The sequence below is a fragment of the Zingiber officinale genome, chromosome 4A, assembly GCF_018446385.1.
Source record: "Zingiber officinale cultivar Zhangliang chromosome 4A, Zo_v1.1, whole genome shotgun sequence".
NCBI lineage: Eukaryota > Viridiplantae > Streptophyta > Magnoliopsida > Zingiberales > Zingiberaceae > Zingiber > Zingiber officinale.
The window spans coordinates 39850832-39874460 of NC_055992.1; the positions used below are offsets into that span (position 1 = coordinate 39850832).

The 23629-nt window shown below is 34.5% G+C and overlaps 1 protein-coding gene across 1 annotated transcript; it reads left to right on the forward strand.

The window, feature by feature from the left end:
• The first annotated feature begins 1740 nt into the window (after positions 1–1740).
• On the forward strand, positions 1741–14325 carry LOC121969843 (protein OS-9 homolog). Its single transcript, XM_042520119.1, has 8 exons — positions 1741–1952; positions 7974–8050; positions 9388–9597; positions 9674–9745; positions 13455–13570; positions 13697–13763; positions 13845–13951; positions 14102–14325. Exons 1-8 carry the CDS (start codon positions 1742–1744, stop codon positions 14214–14216), a joined length of 975 nt encoding a protein of 324 aa, XP_042376053.1. The 5' UTR covers position 1741; the 3' UTR covers positions 14217–14325.
• The last annotated feature ends 9304 nt before the right edge of the window (positions 14326–23629 follow it).

Here is a 23629-nt window from a genome sequence, read left to right on the forward strand (position 1 = left end):
GCTTTATTTATTTTTTATTTTTAATATTGTGCATCGAGTGTGTTGTCGCTTGGTAGGCTTTGCTTGAAGCTTACAAATCTCTTGAAAGGAAGATGATGTATGGAGCGCGGTTGGTTTGGAGGCGATTAGTGAAGGATGACATGAACTAGATGTGGAGGGTTTGGTGCAACATGAAGTGGTTGTTGGTTAGATGACTTTGAAGCACCAAAATGACAAGGCAAAGATTGGGCTCAGAAGTGTGAAACATCATCAATTTTGGAGATAGAAATGTATGCGAGTCGTGAGAGATTATGAGTCATTGAGATCTTGAAGTTGGTTCACATTTTAAGTAAAACATTATCAAGTGATGATGTTTATAAGGAGTATGAAGTTTGATTTCGAATAAAGTTGGGATCCTGATGAAATTCAATCAACTAGTAGTGATTCTTAATCGTCTGAAAGATTGAGTCGCATTGAGAGTTGATTGTAAACTCTTTGTTTGAAAATAAAATATTTCTATTGAGCTTTAGTTGATTGCATTTGGGTTTTAACTGATTGGATTGAATTCTAGACGACTAGATGCTTATTATAGTTGACTAAGTATTTGACTAGAGGAATAAATAATTATTTGTGATGTTTCTAATTACTGAAGCATAAATGTGGTTGACTAAAATTGTTAACAAAAAGTGGTTAAAAGATGAGATTGCTATCTTATCCATTGTAGTTAATTGGAATTGAGTTTAATCGATCGGATGGTTGAATAAGATGGATTCTTAATTAGTTGATTAACAAACTACATTGTGGTTGCTTCTTATATATTTAAATCATTTCACATTTAGACAACGTTTGGTAGGGTGTAATCTATTTTGTAATATAATCAAGATTATATTATAAGATTAATTATTTTATTTGGTTTAATTTTGAACTTGTAATGTAATGTAATCTGGATTACAAAAGGTAGTGAAGTTTTGTAATCTGGATTAGAAAGTAATACTATGTAATCCGATTATATTACGAGGTCATCGTTTAATCAAAATTTAAATGTCGAATATACCCTTAGTCCATCGTGGTTGTCGCCCGCCGTCGCCGCCCACCATCGGCGCCCATCGTCGGTCGTCGCCGCCAGCCACCTCGAGTTGCCTCCGCTGTCGTTAGCCGCCTCCGCCACCGGTCATCATCCGCCGCCTCTGGCCATCGTCGTCGTCGCCACCAACAACCGGCGACGGCGACAATCACCGGCAGTGGCGGCCAGCAGAGGAGGCCAATGACAGCGGCCGCTGGTTGCCGCAAGCTCCGGTAGAGGTGCAGCGCCCGTCAGTAGAGGTTGCAAGATATTTTTATCATTTTATAATAATACGAATTATATTACTTATAAAAAATAATGGACATCAAAAAAAATATAATGACCTTTGTAATCAAAGATTATATACATTACATTATCAAACATAGTAATATAATTAAGATTATATTACATTACATTATAAATTTAATTACATTATAAGTTGGATTATATTACATCAAATCCGTAGCCTTAATGTAATGTAATAATACAACATATCAACACACATTTAATAAATGAGATTTCTTTATGACAACACCTCATTAATAAATGAGATTTCTTGCATTGCATTGTGGTAGCCCATATCACCCATCCTTCTAGATATTTATTCATCCATAGCTCCCCGGCCCAAAAATGTACACGGGCCGTCGGCCCCGTCTTAAACATGCATCGTAGACCCAGCCGTCGGCCCATTTGACACTCATGGATCCTCCTTATAAGACGAGTATTCGCTTACCGAGGTCAGCGAAATCGCTGCCACGAAAAAGACGAGAGCATTCTCCGGCGATCGAGGTGGTTGCTTGCTCTCTGATGGCGCTCGCCAGATCCCTGTTCGGCTCAATCCTCCTCCTCCACCTACTCGGTGCTGTTTTCCTCGGCTCCGTTCTGGCCGACCAAATCTACACCGGTTCCGGTTGGTATCCTCTCTCGATTCCACCATCTTCCCTTCAAATTACGAAATTTTGTTTTCTTTCTCTGTTCGCCATGATTCGATTTTACCTTTCGCAATGGATGCTTCTGAACTTGAGCCCCTTATTTGGTCCCCACCTTCTGTACGTGTATACTGGAAGGATGTCATAGATTCCCTTCTGAGGTGTATCTGTTAGCCGTATAGATCTCTGACGATTTATCTGAAATATCAAAACTTTAGTTAGATGATCGCTTCTCAGAACAATAAGTGAAAAAGTGAGCTCGTTTCTAGAGCTTATGAGTAGGAGGAAAGCTGTTTCATGCATCAATTTTGTGATTTTGGTGCTCCCCTCTCCACCCAATTTCTGTTAAGACAGATGTATAACGAGTCTTCCAATTAGGAAGCTTTGATTTTGCAGCCATCTTGATTTTGATGGAGATGTGGACCTTTTGAAGTTGCAATATTTCATTTTCCTTAAGCATATAATTTTAGTTAAGATTTAAAATCTCAATTCGTAGCAATAGAGTCCAAGTTATTACAAGAATCTCAATCACCTTTCCAATACTAAAAGGGGTGCCATGTATCAGATAAGCGCATCAGTTCTTGTAACATACTTGAAGATCAACCCTGCAGGGATAGTCAGTTAGAACCATGTGTTTCAGACTTGTATTAGTGTTAATACTGACTCTTAATATCTCTAGTGTTATAATCATCATTTTGAGTTGCATGCATGTAATCTTACTCGCATGTCTAGAGGTCATGTGATATTCTTCATAAGTGACAAGACCACCCAATGCATCTTCAATGTCATCTCCCTCATTAGTAGTTGCATTGCTATAGGCATCACTATTAACATTTTTAAACTTCTTGTAAGATTGCAATGTTAGAAGGTGACAATATTTCATCACTTTTATCATGTACTTGCTCTCATCGATTGCATCAAGTGGAGTGCAACTGATTATCAATTGACCCTTTCCCTTGTTCGCTATTTTTGTTGAATAGATTTAAAAATTTCAGGATCTTTGTCTTTTTCTTTGTCTATGGTCTTTGGTAGTGTTTTGAGTTGTGATAGTTGAGAATATCAAGGTTGAGTTCCACACAATAAAAATTACTGGTTGAAAACTTCATCAACATCTTCTTCCTCATCAGCATCTTTGCTAGCTTACACTTTTTTAATTTGTTAAGAAATTTAGATGGTTATTTCTTACATCATAAAGTAATAAATTCTTAGCCTCAGTAGTACTCCACCAATTTTTTATTGGATCATCCATGAATCCAATATCAAATGAGTCTGCAACTCTGCATCACTAGACTTTTGTTTTTCTTTCTTCACTGTTATAACCCTTAGCTGAAGACTCATATCGTAGTGAATGTAGACTATCTTCTCCAAACTATGATAAGTGAAGTGATTTTGCATTTTTGTATAACAAGGGAGAAAGTTAATCAATTTCTTTCGCAGCCACTTGGAAATACCATCCGCAAGAGTATTCATGTTGCTGCACCATTTAGTTATAGCTAAACAAATAAAATTAAAGTAATTATCTACATGTGTTACTAATGGTTAATAATAAATTATTTTATATTTTATTGACACCTACTTTGTATCTTTGTGACACTACAAGAAGATCGTCGACAAATCCATATGCCTCAAAATATTTGACCTCATTAATAGCTTTAAAAGTTAATTCTCTATTACAATCAGAATAACAAATATGTATTAGAAATTTAATTACTCGTTAAGTAAATTAATTACAATAAAAATTATTGTTGTTATTAATAATTCAATTAAATTAGTATCAAAACTATATCCAATAACGTACAATATCGTTCCTCTCATAGACTGAAACTTTGACATGATTTGAAATTCTAAACTATGCATACAATTATAATTGATCTAAAATGTAAGTAATCTTTTGATTGCTGAAAATTTACCCTTGCAAATAGCTTAATTGCAAAAGTGGATTCATACAGCTAAACCATAAATAATGAGACTCTTGTACCTTTCAACAAGCAAGGTAATAGAATACGAAGTCCTATGTACTTAGTCATGTCATGTATTGAAATAATGCATCTCCAATTCAGTACATCTCTAATTCACTTCCATTCACAACCACGTAATGTTTTCAAGTAATTGATCATTGAATCAAATTTAACCCAAAGAAAGAGAATCTAACCTTGTGTTATTTCCAGGAGCTTAGTTGGTTGACCCTGTATGCAGTTTATATTTCTGTTATCTTTACAGCACATTTTCCGCACATTTTGGCACAATCCACCATTTTGAGGGCTCTTACAATTATACTAAAGAACACTGCACTTTGTTGTGGACTTAGCGACCTAACTATAAATTCCACATGGTTAGGTTGCAAAGTGTAGAGTTATTACCATGAATAAAGATACGAGGGAACTACCTAAGGTAGTAGGTTATGAATAAAAATACAAATTGAAATTAGTGGTGCCAAGAAGAGAAAATTGAAAACCTTAGAAATTTAAATGACAATTATAATTAATCTAATAAACTTTCTATTATTGAAAATTTACCTTTGTGCATAGCTTAATTGTAAAATAGGATTCATGCAACTAAACATAAACAGTAACTACAGTAACTTCAATTAACAAAGTAATAAAGCTCCTGTTTACCTACTCTTGTCAGGTAGTGAAGTAATGCATCTTTGTAGCCACTCAATATTTTTGAGTAGTTGATCACTAAATCAAATTTAACACCAAAGAAAGAGAATCTCATGTGCTATTTTCCAGGTGCCTTATTGGATGACAAACTGTATGCAAATTATATTCTGCAGACTTTGCAGCACATTTTCCATACAACTTAGTGAAATCTACAATGTTGAAGGTTCCAACAGCAATACTGATGAACACTGCAGTTTGCTATGGACTTAGCGACCTAATTGTAAATACCACATGGTTGGGTTGCAAACTGCAAAGTTGTTATCATGAATAAAGATACAACTAGAGGAAACTACTTAAGGCAAGAAAAAACTTTAATAATTCCCACTTAATTCATACATGATATAAAGCCATTCTGAACTTGGGACTTTGTCGTGTTCTCATTTGAAGAAACATTTATAATGCCTTTAATCCATAAGTGAAGCTTAATTATTCCCAAAGAGAAACTGCGATTGAGGAATCAGACCCAGAATTGGTGTAGGCTGATGGATCCTCATGGGAAATGCCGTCTAATTGTGTCACATGGGTTAGGTAGGTAACCATAGAGAAACAAACATCCTTGACATAACTAAATTTCCCATAGTGAAAGCACTTATGTCAGCTCTATGCACTAAAGTTCCTGCCATGATCTCACTGATGGCCTCCTTTATTCCCACGTGATCCTCTAGTTGGCAGTTGAATTGCTAGAGCAAATTGTCTGCTATGGGATCAATAAATGATAGGATTAAGATAAAAGCCCACAACATCCCTATGCATACATCTGGCAGAGGGGGAATAGAAGTGATGCAACACAGAGGTGGATTAAAACTTACATAGAGATCCAATATGTAGCGCAAGTGGTAAACAATTCACAGAGAATGATAACCAACAAAGTGGAAATTTTATCATGCAATGATGTTTAACATGAGATATTCGGTTTCTTTATTAAGACTCCAACATAAACAAAATTAAACATAATTAAAAATATCCAATGAAAGAAATAATCCTATACCTAAAAGAACTCAACCAAACCAAATTAGGAAATAAGTCAAATTACAAACTAGGTAAAATTGATGTCAAACGAATTGTCAATATTTTTCGTAAGCCCTCTCATCCAAGCATAAGGAGCAATTGCATCACTAATATTTTTCTTTAGTCACCCCTTCAATTTTATTTATGGTTGACCCTTCTAATGAATAAGAAAGTATCTCAATTGATCATGAACGAGGATGATGTTTTCATCTTTAATAATCATTGATCTCAACCTCGTGAACATCTTTCCTCTAGGACTTCCAAATGGCTTTCTTTTCTCTTAGTCTATTGTATTGTTGTGTGCATCAATTAAGGAAGAAGCCCACTCAAGAAGTTAGTTTTTGCAATTGTGTTTCAAACTTGTTCCACTTCATTCATTTTCTCGTTCTCCTCTATATTGGTTTGAGGGTAAAGACATTATAGGGTGTGTGGATATGAGATTGAAAAGATTTTTCGTTGGTTGATCCATCGATCGTCTTCAAATGTTTACTTAATTGCATTTTTCAAATTTTATAGTCATGGTCTTTATTTAACACGGTTTAAAATCTGGACCTGTTTTATGGTTTCCAGTGTAGCACGGACACTCCAAAAAATATTTTTTTGGAGGTGTTAGACACGGACACGACACGGACACAGACACGACACGCAAATACGCGTGTCGGACACGGCAAAAACCATGTCGTTGACTTTTTACAAGTTTGACAAGTCAGACACGGCTAGGACACGGATGAGACACGTTTCCGGACACGTTTGGACACAATTGCAAAAAAAATAAAAATTTTGAGGGTAAAATTGAAAAATAATAAAATTACGAGGACTACTTATTCAAATGGAAAAAAAGCCCTAACTTACTCTTCCCACTCCCAATTCTTTTTTTCCATCGCGATAGAACTGTTTCACGCAACCATCTCCTACGCTTTCGCCGCCAATGCTCTCCACTGTTCGCCAACGTCTTCGTCGTCTGCCGCTGCTCGCAGAAGTTTGCCACAGCGCCACTACTCTCAGAACCCAACAGCAGCTCGCCGCTGCTCGCAGAACCCAGCAGCAGCTCGCTGCTGCTCCAGAAGCCCGGCGTCGCCTGCGCTCTCTTCAACAGAAGCCCAGTGTCGCCGCCGCTGCTCACAGAAGCCCGGCATCGCCTGCTCAATAGCAACCCTCGCAGAAGCCAGTAGCAGCCCGACACTACTTGTAGAAGCCTGCCGCTGCTCGCAATAGCACGCCATCGCTCGCAACGGATATTATGGTTTATCTATTCTAGGATTTTTAATTTTTAATACGATATATATATATATATATATATATATATATATATATATATATATATATATAATATTTTTTTTTTTAATAATCGTCGTATCCTAGCCGTATCGTGTCTTATATTTTTAAAATTTTTCGTATCGCCGTATCCGTGTCGTATCCAATACGATACCCATATCCGTATCCGTGCAATATAGATGGTTTCAATTTACGACTGGAATGATACAGTTTCGGTTCCATTTTGTGCCGATATAATTCCGATTTTTTTTAAATATAAAATATTTTAATTAAAAATAATTTTTTTTAATTTAAATATTTAAAAATATAAAAAAAAAATTAAAAGAAAAAAATAATACGGGATCGCAGTGTCTGGGATAGTTCTATTAGTATTTAATTAAGTCTATTTAGATTATCCCTATTATAGTTAAGAGTTGATTGAAATTATTAACCTAACTTTAATTAAAACCTAAGTTTTCTACTCACCCGCACGCTTGCGCGACCCCACCATGCCTCCCACCACCGATGCCACCCTTTCATCCACGCTAGCAACGCCGGCGCCGCCTTCTTGTTTCGCACCACCTGCGACTGCATGGCCCGCGACGCCTTCACGACGGCTGTAGGCTTGTTGGTGTTCGTGCCGTTCGGTGGGCTGAATGAAATGTTTCTCTCGTGTCACCCTATACGACAAAAAATTTTAAACCATGTTTTTTAATGTTATCTTTTTTTAAGGGAGCTTCTCTAGTTTATGTATTAAGCTGAACATAGATTAAGCTCCAACCTAAAGGGGAGTAGTAGGAGCATTAATATAAGTATATTATTTGGTGTAGTGAATTTATTCCTGCATTTAATGGTTCCAAATTTAGGGATATGTGCGGTTTGAGTCATATAAATATTCCTACATTAATGCTTCAAGTGTATCTTATGACCAAAATGTAACACGTTTGTTTTTCAAACTTAACACATGCTGTATGTTTGTAATTGTTATGTTCATGATTTATTGGTTAAATTTTTATGATCACATCATCCTAAGTTTTTATTAAGTTAATGATTTATTGGTTAAATTTTTATTCATAGGTGGGAGATTTGGCCGGAGTTCTCGTGAGCCAAAATACAAGGTTGAGTTCCACCCAGAAAACTCTCCTTTCTATCCGGTAAGCATTGCTTGAAATAGAATCTTCTGCATGCTAAAACGAATTTACAATTTGAAAAATGAGATACACCTTCCACGTATAAAATCAATAATATATTCTTATATGTTTCCGATACCTACTAAAAACCTGTCTCATCATGATACTACGATAGGTTTCTGAATAGTTGACTTTGTGTATTATAAATCCTTTTGGAAATAAAGGAGATCTTAGAGATATGCAGAAAATTGACAATGAACGATCAGAACAACATTATGTTACTTTTTCTATATGATCATTTGATTCTAGATAGTTTTACTCAAATTGTTCATATTGAATGCGCTTCTGTTATATAAGTACTATAAGTCAAGTATAACAAAGTCTAACATAATGATGTTAGGTATTTTAGACATTCCCTGTCTAAAGATAGTGTAGGCACTCATATGAATTAAATTGGACTCTGGAATCAGTAGATATGAAAAACTTGGCTTGTTAGAAGCAATGAGATCCAAAGTGTACTCATGTGAGTGTGGAATGTTTTGATTAGGAATTTATTTTTTTGGAGCATATCAGATACTTGACTCCTTAATATTCCAGACTTGTTTAGATGAGAATTTAAGACATTTTAGTCTCATATTTGGAAACCTTAGCAATACATCCAAAATCACTTGCACCCATCTGGACTTCTAATAGCTATTTTACTTGATTTCTTAAATACAAGCCTAGTAGGTTCTGTCACATGTGTTCGGAAATGTAAATAAGAAATTAGTTTCTAGGAAGGAAGCTATAACATTGTTAGAAATTGATGCTTAGAGTACTTATAGGGAATTGAAGTTCCAACTCAGGCCTCCAGTAGATTCATGCTGCAATTTTTTTGATTAAATACACAATTTTAAGTAGAGAAATCACAGTACTATTTAAAGTATACTTCTATTCTGATTTATAGAATTTGTAGGGGTTCAATTTCAATATAAACCATGCAGGCAGCACTGTCCCATTGCCTAGGTAGTGAGAGAAACACGAATTTAATTTCATTCAGATTCTATCTATTGTCATGTGCTCTTGGCTAATGAAGACGTGCTATGAAGAAAGTTCTAATTATATGGTGTTTGTTTGTCATTAATCAATGGTTCCCTGTTTCAATTTGGTTAACCTATGCCATGAAGTTGTGCTCTTCTAGATTTTGGTAAAACTAAGGACCCTGCAGGATAAGGATGAGCATTTTTTTAAAAAAAAAATATTTGTTTTAAGATTTTATACAAGCTTCCTAATTCATCTCAAATTATTATGCAGCATTATCCATGTTCATCTCAATATTTAAATTCCATTAAATTCTTTAAAGCAATGGTATTTATCTACAGGTAGTTGGTCAGGAAGAAGTTGCAATGTCAAATAAGGAGGGCAAGAATTACAATTGTTACTTACCTATTGTTGAGGAAACAAAAGTTTTAAAAACAGTTACTCACGAGAATTCAAGCAGTTTAATAATGGAAAGTGAGCAGAAGATTAAGTTTAAGACTCCTGATGAGTTGATTGAGGGTTTAAAAGATGCAGACAGATGCTTTTACAGGGTAAAAATTAGTTTCTAAACATCGGACAACTATTAATGGAATTTTTCCTACTTTTCTCTGATTCTTTGACTTCCAGTTTGAAGGTTGGTGGACCTATGAATTTTGTTCCCATAAGCATGTGAAACAACTTCATATTGAAGATGAAAAGGTACGTTGACTTTAAGAATATCTGCTCTCTCATTTTCCTTGCACGCACAGGGAGATGATAAAACATGCAAGAATATCTGCTCTCTTATTTTCCTTGCACGCACAGGGAGATGATAAAACATGCAAATGCATCTAGTTCTGAATAACAAACCCAGAAAGTATAACCATCAACCTAACCACCCTTTTCTCTCATGATTGTGTTCTATTTTTGAAATGTCCTTACATTCTCAATACTTTTTTGAAGGGGAGAAAAAGGCTAGTAGTGGTGGAGTAGTTAATGGTATAAGAACAATCTTGATTAATTACCTCAATTTACGAAATGAAATGGAAAAGGTCAGAGAAGTAGTTGATTGAAAGGAGGGGTTTTATTTATCTTTGACATATTATGACCTGAGAATAAGGCTGAAGCCAAGTTGAACTTGACTATATTCAAGCTTGTTTATTAAGAAAATAAATGAGCTCGAGTTGAGCCCAATATTGACCAAACTCAATATTTTGAGATCAAACTTGTTAATTAAAAAGCTTACTAAATTCAAGCCAAGCTTCATCTTTTGCCCAGCTCATTAAAAACAAGATTGCTCTTTGGTTCGATAAATGAAACTTATTCATTTGATATGGCATAAATAAGAATACTATGATAATGTGCAATTACTGGAAAGGATAAAGTAAAAAATATCAATATTTGAGAGCAATAAGGTATAACTTATATATGAGGAAATGGGAGAAAATAAGTTGATATTGTATGGACTTATTAAAAAATGGCTCATTCTATAATTAGAAGAGTTGAATCTATTGGAGTAGGTGTAATGCTTAGAGAGATAAGAGATCATTATCCAATGTAATAAAAATGGTTTAGTTAAATAATATTATAGTGATGTAGTTTTGCATAGAACTTGATAGAGTCATAATGAATGGTCAAGATTCATGCAACCAAATTAGTAGACATAGAACTTTATAGATAATTTAGAACCTTAAAACTTATTAAATATCAAAAACATATAACTACATAAATAGTAGCATAAAATCCTCATATTATATATATGGTAATTAATATTACTAGTAATGTAGTCTTACATAGAACCTTAAGGGATAATGAAAGATAAGATTCATGAAGCCCACCTTAAATAATAGTGTGTTTGTGTGTGTTCAAGACCCCACAGGTCATCCGAGTTGGTATGTGGTGGGATGCTTGCCACATGAGGTCGCGGGGTCGAAACTCAGGGTAGTCGGGGCGTAAATCCCCGGTCCCTGTGCAACTCACCCCACCTGCCACATGCTCGCTCAGGATGCTGTGATTTACCTCCCTCGTGATGGCCTTGGGTCGGGTACGGCGGGGGCGTTGGGGGCGAGCGATTTCGCCTTTTGCCACGTGTTTGTGTGTGTTCAAGCTTCTTTATTGTATATTATTTCTTTATTGTGTTCAAGCCTTTTGCCAAATAAACATGCTCTTATTAGATTGTGTGCGTGCCAGGGTTTGAAGTGCCATGCCGCCTGAAACCATCGGAATTTACCGTTTCGGTGAGGAAGCGAAACCGGCACAACAGGCGGACAAATTTGGCCTATGTCATCCACCAGCGATCGACACCTTCATGTCGTCGGAAGCGTCGCCAGACGCTTTTGGCGGTGGCGGAGCCATCATGCGACGCTTCTGGTGCCCGTCAGAAGCGTCACGCGACGTCTCCGCCGGCGTCGGAAGCGTTGCGCGATTCCTCTGCCGGTGTCGGAAGCGTCGGGAGATGCCTTCGCCGTCGGCGGAAGTGTCGCACGAGCGCTGCTTGTAGGACTTGCGCGATGGGATCGAGACGGGATTACTGTTGCACAAAAGTAAAAAGATTTAATTAATTCCCAACTAGACTGTGATATTTTGAATAGGCTTTTATAAATCCTAATTAAATTATCCTTATAAAATATATAAAAATATATTTCAAATTTAAAAAAAAAAATTTAAAAATTATTAATTGATATTATAAAAAAATTCTTTTTTACTGTTTTAAATTTATTTTAAAATTTGATTTTTTTTTTTAAATTCTAATAAATCATATTTATATTCTGATAATTTATTATTATTTTATTTTTTTACTGTTTAATGATATTTTAATTTTTTTTACTATTTAAAGTATATAAGATTTAAACTAATAATTAATTAAATGAATAAACAATTAATTTATATAATTATGATATATCAATTTTAATTTGAGTAATTAATACATTTTTAAAGAAAATTATATTTAATTATTTTTTCTAGTCATGTTTAAATAACTTACATAAAATCAATATACAACTTATTTTTAAATTATACACAATAAACATATTTATCTAAAATTACTATATATAAATAACAAAAAGATCGAAACTGTATTGGCACGGCACGATACGATATCGAAATCGTATCATTTTGGTCGGGGACCGAAATCTCGACACGGGTCGAAATTTTAAACTTTGGTACGTGCACAATGTGTATATGCGTGCACTTGTGTTTGTGTGTATTTGAGTTGTAAACAAATTTGCAAACAAGTACATTCATCATCTATCGACAAACCATTTTTATGCTAATGAGCTGAGTTCACTAGTCAAGCTTGTCTATTTATCTTGTGGAGCTTGAAAAATATGTTCCAGCGTGTGTCTGTTCAAGCTTCTTTGTTTTATATTCTTTCCATATGAAACCAAATAAACGTGCCCTTATCAAACCACTCGTGTGCATGTACACGTAGGTGTGCATGCGTGAGTTGTAGACAAATTTTGTAAACAAGTTCCTTCATTATGTATTGCAATTTTTTTCATGAATGCTAATGAGATGAGTTCACTAGTTTCAGGCTCCATTTATCTTGTTGATCTTAAAAAAATGTGTTTAAGCTTCTTTATTTTATAGTTTTTCCATATTGAACAAAATAAACATGTTGTTATCAAACCAAGTATTGAACTTGCTTATGAACATTTGGTTTACTCACAACCCTAAGTTGCTAGAGAAAGAAGGAAATGGAGAAACAAAAAGCAAAATGTCTGATAAGTTGAAAAATGATGAGAGATGATGGAAGAGAGGAAAAGGATGTTTATGGGGGAGTTTGTAGGACACGAGGGATGTGGGTGGAAAATAGATTGCAGTAGTAGTTTTCTTGACAATTAGTAAAACTATTCTTGCTAAACAGTACGGTTATAAGGTATTACTGAACTTAGCAATAGCGTTGTATTGCTAGTTTTAAGATTCTGAATTTGGACATATGTGCATGTATCATAACTTTTTTGTCATTTTGTGTTTTTTTTTAATTTTTAATTTGTACTCTTGAAGGGATGCTCTATGTAAGTACAAGATAATTTTTGTTTGTATCTTCCTTAGGTTTGCCATTCTTTTATAAGAAATCCTATTGCCAACACCTTTTATAATATGGGTATTCCCTTGTCCAAATGGGCAGTTTGATTGACTTTTACGATTAATTTTAAAATAATTTCTAGATAACTTGATCTTCTTTATTGGTGCAAATATAACTTGATTATATGCAATTCGTTATACTCCTTTAACTCAATGTCATAATGCCTTGGTCTTCTTATGATAGAATCAGCATCCATCGTAATTTTTAACTTCAAAATATTTGTTTGTTATAGCATATTTGATATTATAAGTTCTGTAGCTTGAATTTTGATCTTGATGCTTCATTTGATCGCTATTTGCAAAATTTGATTCAATAAAAGGAAAGGTATGTTCTGACTTGCAGGCAGTTCAAGAATTTGTGTTGGGCAAGTTCGATGCAGATGCAACATCTGTTTTTAATGAGAATCATTCTGATACTTTTACAGTTAAGGATCCTCGCTCAAAAGATGCTTCCCAACGGTATGTTTTTCTTCATTGCCATAACAACATAAATGGTACTCTCATTTAGCTCAGCTAATTGACCAAGCTAACATATTTGTAACTTTAGAATACTGTCTGCAAATTACTTTTTTCTAAATTCTGCAGGTATCATGCGCATCAGTATACAAATGGAACCATGTGCGACCTGACAAATCAACCTCGAGAGACCGAGGTACATATCAGTCATGATCCTGCATAAGATATCTAGTTCCTTTAGCCGCTTCCTGAAACATGCATGCTCATTTGCTTGCAGGTTAGATTTGTTTGCTCAGAACAATCTGCCGTAATCAGCTCAATCAAAGAGGCTGCTACTTGCAAGTATGTCGTTACAATTCAGTGCTCTCTGCTCTGCAAGCATCCGTAAGTCCTGTTGCCCATGCGGCTGACTTTGTGATGATCTGAGAAAACAATTTGTATATATATAAGAAATCTTCTGTTCATGATCCACCCAAATTGACAGGCAGTAAAACCCATTTCAATGGCAATTCTAACTGGACTCGATATTGACAGGATGTTTCAGCAAGAGAGGCCAATGTGGCATACCATACATTGCAACGAGATGGGCGGAGACAGCAAGGACTCCTCTGTGGAGGATGGCCCCAAAGTCACAAAGGCTCCAACTTAATTCTTCATCAGCTAGAAACTTTTCAGCAATGTAGCTAACTTTTCAGCAATGTAGCTAACGTTACAGTTCATAGTTGAATTAAGTCATGGAGAGGAAGGATTTGAGAAGGTGATGGCTGCTGGGCCGTCTCAAAGTTTTATGAGGTCCTAGGCAAAAAAAAAAAAAAAAAAAAAAAAAAAAAAAAAAAACATTTAGGCTTTTAATATTTTTTTAAAAAAATTTCATCATTCTTCTTCATTCGGATTTGGGACCGACAATTGTGGATTTAATTTTTTTTTTAAAAAATAAAATGTTAATTTAAAATAAATTGTTATGTAAAATTTAGTTTTCTAACTTTTTGAGATACAAAATTATTAATTAAATTTTTATATTCAAGTTTTGATAATTTTTTTTCCCATTGATAAAATTGTTAGATTATCTAATTTTTCTTGAGATATTGTTTGAACGTAAATAAGATTTTATTAATTTTAATTTTTTTAAAAAAAAATTGCTAAAGTTACACTAACATGTATAGTTAATAATATTCTATAAGTTATTCATGTATTAGGAAAAGAATTTAATTTTTTTTTATAAGGTTCAATACCTCTAGTGCAGTTTTTGATTTTGGATATATTATTTCTTTTAAAACTTTTAATTCTAAAAATAAATCTAAATCATCAATATCATATAACTGTCATGTGTTAAAAAGTTTTTAAGATTTAAATATTTTTATTTTTAAAAACTAATCATCAAGTAATTTTAAATTAAAATTAAAATTATCTTCATATATTTTAAATTGTTCAAATTTATATTTTTTATAAATTATCTTCATATATTTTAAATTATTCAAATATACTTTAAAGTGAAAAATGATGTGGTCAATAATATAATTAAAGTAATTAATTTTAAAAGTTTCTTTAAGTGAAAGCTTCATTTTATTAATTTATTCTCATCAAATCGTTTATTTTTTTTAATTACATATTTTTCACGAAATGCTGGTTCTATATTCATTTCATTTGCAATATCTTTGGTAGAAATCATAGCAGATATAAATTCATTTTCTCTATAATCATTAAAAAAAAATAAGAACTTTTAACTGATCTAATGCAATAGGAATGTTCATATCTTTATATTATAAAAATTTACTAACAATGTTAATTGTAAATAATATATCATATCAAATAATCATACCTAGTAAAAATTTAAAATTTTCAAACTCATATGTTGTTAAAAAATTTGGTTCACTTTTTGTTTTAGGATCATCACTAGTTTATGCAAGTTTATATAAAGCTTCTTTTATCTGTGGAGCTTGATATTTTATTACTTTAACGCTTTCAAGATGACTTTCCCAACGTGTTTGTGATAATGGTTTAAGAGTTAAATTAGAAACATGATCTTGTAAAATTTTTCATCTTTTTGTAGAAGAAGAAAATAATGAGTAAATACGTTGTATCACATCGAAAAATATTATAGCACTAGGACAAGAATTAGTCATATCACATAATACCAAATTAAGACTATGACAACCACATGGTGTATAAAAAGTCCTAAAATTTATATCTAACCATTTCTTTTATACACCTGGTTGTTTACCTTTCATATTAGCCCCATTATCCAATTTAATTTTTTTTATTATATTAATAAGCGTATCAAAAAGACCTTTTCCTGATGTATCATCTACTTTTAAAAATTCTATAAAATATTCTTCTATTTTGATTGAACTTATTGAAATATCTACGCATCTTAATATAAGAGGCATTTGTTCTTGATGTCTTACATCATGAGTACAATCAAGTATAACTGAAAAACATTTTGCTTCTTCTATTTTTTTAATTATAATATTATTTACTTCTTTTCTTAATATATTTATTAACTCATTTAGTATATTAACTCATTTAGTATATTATGATCCAGATAATGATTATGAATTTTATCATTTTGAATACGTTTAAGATGTTTTTGCATTATAGGATCAAATTTTGCTATCATTTCAATTAAACCTAAAAAATTTTCATTGTTATTTTATTAAATTTTCTCATTTGTACCACGAAATGACAAATTATTTTTGCAAAATTTTTAATTATAGTAATAATTCTTATTAATACATTCTTCCAATGTTCTTTTTCTTTATTTATTTTTTCTTGTAAATTTTGATCAATGTTTAATTTTTATGAATTTTACCATTTTGAATACGTTTAAGGTGTTCTTGCATTATTGATCAAATTCTGCTTTCATTTCAATTAAACCTAAAAAATTTCCATTGTTATTTTATTAAATTTTCTCATTTGTACCACGAAATGGCAAATTATTTTTTGTAAAATTTTTAATTATAGCAATAATTCTTATTAATACATTCTTCCAATGTTCTTTTTCCTTATTTATTTTTTCTTGTAAATTTTGATCAATGGTTTTATTTTTATGAATTTTACCATTTTGAATACGTTTAAGGTGTTCTTGCATTATAGAATCAAATTCTGCTTTCATTTCAATTAAACCTAAAAAATTTTCATTGTTATTTTATTAAATTTTCTCATTTGTACCACGAAATGGCAAATTATTTTTTGCAAAATTTTTAACTATAGCAATAATTCTTATTAATACATTCTTCCAATGTTTCTTTTCCTTATTTATTTTTTCTTGTAAATTTTGATCAATGGTTTTATTTTTATGAATTTTATCATTTTGAATACGTTTAAGGTGTTCTTGCATTATAGGATCAAATTCTGCTATCATTTCAATTAAACCTAAAAAATTTCCATTGTTATTTTATTAAATTTTCTCATTTGTACCACGAAATGACAAATTATTTTTTGCAAGATTTTTAACTATAGCAATAATTCTTATTAATACATTCTTCCAATGTTCTTTTTCCTTATTTATTTTTTCTTGTAAATTTTGATCAATGGTTTTATTTTTATGAATTTTACCGAATATGTTTAAGGTGTTCTTGCATTATAGAATCAAATTCTGCTATCATTTCAATTAAACCTAAAAAATTTCCATTGTTATTTTATTAAATTTTCTCATTTGTACCACGAAATGGCAAATTATTTTTTGCAAGATTTTTAACTATAGCAATAATTCTTATTAATACATTCTTCCAATGTTCTTTTTTCTTATTTATTTTTTCTTGTAAAATTTGATCAATGGTTTTATTTTTATGAATTTTACCGAATATGTTTAAGGTGTTCTTGCATTATAGGATCAAATTCTGCTATCATTTCAATTAAACCAAAAAAATTTTCATTGTTATTTTATTAACTTTTCTCATTTGTACCACGAAATGACAAATTATTTTTTGCAAGATTTTTAACTATAGCAATAATTCTTATTAATACATTCTTCCAATGTTCTTTTTCCTTATTTATTTTTTCTTGTAAATTTTGATCAATGATTTTATTTTTATGAATTTTACCATTTTGAATACGTTTAAGGTGTTCTTGTATTATAGGATCAAATTCTGCTATCATTTCAATTAAACCTAAAAAATTTTCATTGTTATTTTATTAAATTTTCTCATTTGTACCACGAAATGATAAATTATTTTTTGCAAGATTTTTAACTATAGCAATAATTCTTATTAATACATTCTTCCAATGTTCTTTTTCCTTATTTATTTTTACTTGTAAATTTTGATCAATGGTTTTAATTATTTTTAAACAATCTCATTTCAATATAAAACCAAATATTCATATTTATAATATGTTCACTACTTGTTTCATGACTTTTAAACTTGACACTAAGATTTTTCCAATCACGACATCTTTCGTTTGCTAATTGAATTGTAATTGATTTTTCACTAAATAATTTACAACAAAAATAAAATACTTTATCTAATTCTTTTGAATATATTAATCATTTTCTGTCATATTTTTCTCCATTTGATAATTTTTTAATGTAATGAATCATAGAAATATTGGAAAAGAAATATTGATTTATCTAATTGGACCATTTTCAACTTATAAATCTATTAAATTTGTATTTATATTTTTCCATTGTGCTGGATCATATATATTTTGAATAATAGTTTCATCAATATTATTAAAAAAATTATCTTATCTATTAAGTTGTCTTTTTCTTCTTCTAAACTATAATTATTTTCTTCGTTAATATTAATATTTGATGAATTTGATTGGTGATCATTAGAAATTTTTTGATAGATTTCTTTTTGTCTTAAAGTATTATCTTCATGTGAAAATTCAATTAGTTTTCCATTTAAATTTTTAATTATATTATTTTTTGAGTTTTGATTTTGATTATTAATAATAAATCTATCAAGTGCGTCTTTTTTAGATTGAATAAATTCTTCTATTTTTTTTCATACGTTTCATATATCCAGAATCATATATTTTTATATACATATTTATATTAAAATAAAAAAAAGAAAATATAAGTCCCTAGTATTTTATCAAAATAAAATTACATAGAATTAAATGAATAATAAAACCTATGTAGTTTTAATTTGATGATATTTCAAACTGATTGCTGACTATTATATGTACAAATATAATAAAAAAATATTAAATATTAAATTTGATTTGAATCGATTAATTTAAGTAGTTTATATTTTATAATAAATTGTACTTAAGAAATATATAATAAATGAGATAAGTGCAAGTAAAGATTATTAAAAATATATGAATCATATTTTATGTTTTTTTAAGTGCATAAATCATGCTTATGATGATAGTAATTTGTTTGCATCGAGAGAGGAAAAATGAGAAAAAAAAAATTCATACAATTGCCAATAATCTATTTTTCCAACGATATTTGAGTCCATTTCATCCATAATTTATTATTTATACAAAACAATAAAGCACATTTCAAGAATGACGAAAAGATTAAAAAAAATATTACCCGGCGATTGAGGAATGCGAAGGGTATTTTATTGTATTCTGAGACGGAAAGAATCACCAACGAGACGATGAGGGATAGAAAATACAGATTAGAGAGGATGAGACTTAGAGAATGAAAATATGAGCAAATCAAATTCTATAGTATAGTTTTATATAGGATTCTAGGAGAATATAATGATTATAATTAATTGAACTTTCTTTTCCCGTTGGAATAGATGGCTGTACAGTGTGCATTATTGCACATTGAAATCAAAACGACATTCTTGAAATCGAAACATCAATACTAAATAGGGGCTCTAAATAGAATTAAGTTTCAATTATTCAATATATTTAAACAAATTTTAATATAATGGGCTCCAATTTTATTGGGGTCCTAAGTATAGGCCTTATTGGCCTATGCTTTCAGTCGGGTCTGGATGGCTAGACCTTATTCTACCATTTTGCCTTTTTAAAATTTTGAAAATTAAACAAAATTAAAATGCATTTTTTCCCCATTTGATTGAGTTTAAACTCAATGGATGATGATAAAATGCATTGCACTTGATACTCTAAAGGGGCATATCATCTTGCTGACCACAATGAATTCATTGGAAAGCTTTACCTTCATATCAATCAAACTTCTAACTAGGAAACACATGCAAGCCCGGTGAAACCTGAAAGAAGTTGGATTTAGTGCTAGTAGCATCATAACAGACCTTAGGAGATTGCAATGGATGTGATCTTCTAATCTCACAATTCAACTAATGTAGATGTAATATTAACTGAATTAAAAGTACTCACAACCATCAATTCAAGTTATATGTGTGTCTGACTTCCCACGTGGAAAGGACTATTGGGCCGTCTAAGTGAAATTGCAATTAAGCTAGAATTAGTTTGACAAGATACCTGCGATATTGGGCCGTCTAGGTGAAATTGCAATTAAGCTAGAATTAGTTTTGCTAGAAGGTGCATCAGAATAATCGATCAGATCAATATTACCAACAACCATTCACAACACGTTATATATATATATATATATATATATATATATATATATATATATATAATTACAAAAGTTTTGTAATTTGTAATTTGTAATTAATTTTCCAACAACTGATACAAGAGAACCACTCAGAAGACTGTTTGACAAGAATAAAAAATTATTTAAACATTAGCAATATAGATAGTTTACTATTTCTTTTTCTGTTTAAGAAAAAGAGCCTAGCTCAGAGAGTGAGGTAAGCCTTATTTACCACACCATATCCTATAATTGGCCTCTCCTAAAGTGGCCAAACATATAGATAATTTGCTTAATTTTTCATTGCCACTTTATGGCTTGGTTTACATTTTGTGTTGCCATCCCTCCCCCTTCGCTCTCCTTCCCATCTTAAAATTGGCAGTAGGACAGAATAATGCATTTAAAACAATTCTACTAATTTTCTTGGATAAATTTATCAAAGTAGCTAGTGCCAAAATTGTAAAAAACTCCAAATGTTCTTAAATACTACTGATCCGGTGGTAAGACGAGCCTCGTCCGATAGGAAATCCCGTCCGATAGAAAGTTAAAGTGGTCAACATCCAGGGCAGGCGGCCGATCGGACGAGCTATCTTCCTGAGTGGTAGGAAGAATAGCCGACCTGACATCTCAACAGCTCGACCTAACGCCGAGTTTCCGACGCTCATAAGGCAAAAGCGGGAAGAGACGAATACCGAGCGGTCATCCCGCTCGGCTAACGCGGGACACAACATCAACCCGGCAGTTAAGGCTCCCTCGCTCGACAAGGTGGATTCGGACATCAAATCACCGGTCGAGTGGACATCCAAGTCGGTCCGACCTTGGTATCGCCCGGAGGGCGGTAGCCGAGCGGTTCCTCCGCTCGGCTCCGGAAAAGCGCTAGCCGAGTGGTTCCTCCGCTCGGCCCGGTAAAGGACGAAGGGAGCAGTTGGCGATATCTTCCTAGGAACCAGCACCGCCGACAAGAGGCATGGTCAGACAGAGAATCGTACGGTGGAAACTTCCACTGTCATGTCAGAGATATGCTCGTGCTATTAAGGTATGACGTCCGACACACTTTCCTGACACATCCATTCCAGGTATGCTTTGAGGAGCGTGCACGCCTCAGGGAGCATGCACGCGCCTCTGGGGAGGCCCTATATAAGGACCCCCAGACTTCGATGGAGATATGATCACTTCTTTACTGTAGCTACAGTTTTCATTTTCCTCTTTGCTCTACTTTTTTCTACCGGAGATCTTACTTGAGCGTCGGAGGGCTATCACCGGGGAACCCTTCCCCGGCTCGGCATTGTGCTTGCAGGTTCACGTCGGCGGAAGATCTAGCTTGCAGAGTCTTCACCCAGTCAACGGGAGCGTCACATTCCCAGCGTCCATCGACTCAACTTTCGGACAGGAACAAATTTTGCGTCGTCTGTGGGAATGCACCTGAATCCGAGCTAAGGAGATGGAAGAAGCTGGACGTCAACACACTGTGACACTCTCCCAAGAGGAGCTCGACGTGCTCATATAAGCGCGGGCGACCAAGATAATAGAGCAGCAACAGAAGGCACTAGTTGATCGGATGGCGCAATAAGCAACCTTAGCATCGGGAGGTTGAGTGGCGCGTGAAGACTGGCCGGAACAGCTCTCCATATGAGGCCAAAACAAGGGTCCGACCGGCACGCAAGCAGAGGCGTCGCTCGCCCCGATTCCATTCCATCGGGCCTTGTTCCAGACGCCATCTGAAATCGCGCAAGCAAATCGAGACCGGTCTTCCTCTGACGAAGCTCCCGCTCGAGACGCGAGAAAGGGTAAGGCGCCCCGAGCTGATTCCTCCCCTGAATGGATCTACCGCCAATTCTCTGAGGCAATTCTACAGGATCCTCTGCCAAGGCATTACACACACTTGGTAATCGACGAATACAATGGGTCGACTGATCTAGAGGACCACCTCGATAAGTTCGATAACGCCGCAACCCTTCATTAATACACAGATGGGGTTAAGTGCCGAGTCTTCCTCACCACGTTATCCGGCTCGGCACAACGTTGGTTTCGAAGATTACCGGATGGATCGATTCAGAGCTTCAAAGATTTCCAAACGGCCTTCCTCCACCACTTCGCGAGCAGCAGGCGCTATCAGAAGACCAACGTCAGTCTGTTCTCTATGAAGCAAGGGCCGAGAGAGACTTTACGAGCCTATATTCAACGCTTTAACCAAGCGGCCATGGATATCCCACGGTCTCATTTGAAACTATGATGCATGCCTTCACCCAAGGGCTCATCGATGGGGACTTTTTCCGCTCGCTCATCAGAAAGCCGCCTCGTGATTACGACCATATGCTGAGGAAGGTCAGCGAGTATATCAATGTGGAGGAAGCTCAAGCGGTTCGAAGGATGGAAACGCCATCAGAGCCATCGGTGCACGCCGAATGGAGGCAGCCGATCGGCCACCAGAAGTAAGGCCACACGCCGTCCAACACGTGGCTACCGAACGACCGAGGCCCAAGGGAAAGATATGGACCCCTATGTTCTGTGCTTTTCACCAATCGGTAACCTACAACACCCATGATTGTCACGGAGTCCCTGCGGTCGCTCAGCCGACTCCCAGAAGTTACCGCTGCCGATCGCCTTCCCCTGAACTGCGATATAGGTGGCCGAATACTGGACGGCGAGAGGAGACCAGAAGGTCACCCGAGTGGCAACACCATCATCAAGCAAGGAGTGATGACCACGCCCAAGCCTCACACGAGAGAATTAGACACTCCGCTCGGGAGGAGGAAAACCGAGGCAACGCCGCTCGGGGTGAGATCAACATCATAACTAGCGGACCAACCAGCAGAGACTCCAACCGAGCCCGAAAGTCATATGGTCGGCGATTGGAAATCCATGCTGTGGGGTGCAGCCAAGAGAGGGCAAACGGGCCTGAAATTAGCTTTGGCCCCTGGGATCTTGATGGGATTGAAGTGTCGCACGACGACACCCTCATCATCCGTGCGGTAATCGCCAACTACACTATTCATCTCATATTTATAGACACAGGGAGCTCGGTCAACATTATCTTCAAGAAGGTCTTCGACCAGCTCCAGATTGACCTGGCCGAGTTGCTACCGATGACGACCCCTTTGTATGGGTTCACTGGTAACGAGGTCCAGCCGATCGGTCAGACAAGGTTGGCCATATCACTCAGAGAGGAGCCGCTTCGAAGGACCAGGACTACCACTTTCATCGTCGTGAACGCCCTCTCAGCTTATAACGTCATTCTGGGCCGACCGACCCTCAATGAATTCCAGACGGTAGTCTCCACCTATTGTTAGAAGATCAAGTTCCTCGTGGAGGATTGGGTCGGAGTGTTGGGTTTTTTGGGCCGCGAAAACCGCTTTTTCGCGTCGCGGAAACCCCGAAGCCCCCATGCCACCGGATCCGTGCAAAGTAAAACTTTCGAAAAACATTACGAGTACGAGTTTTATGCTAGTTCTAAATTAGGAGAAGGAATTGCCCTTGACGCGAAGCCCTTCGCGTATCCCGCTCTTCCAAGTGATGCCGGATCTCGAGGTTGTCAAGTGTACAACCCTCTAGAAGTATCCACATGAACAAATAGGTGGAGA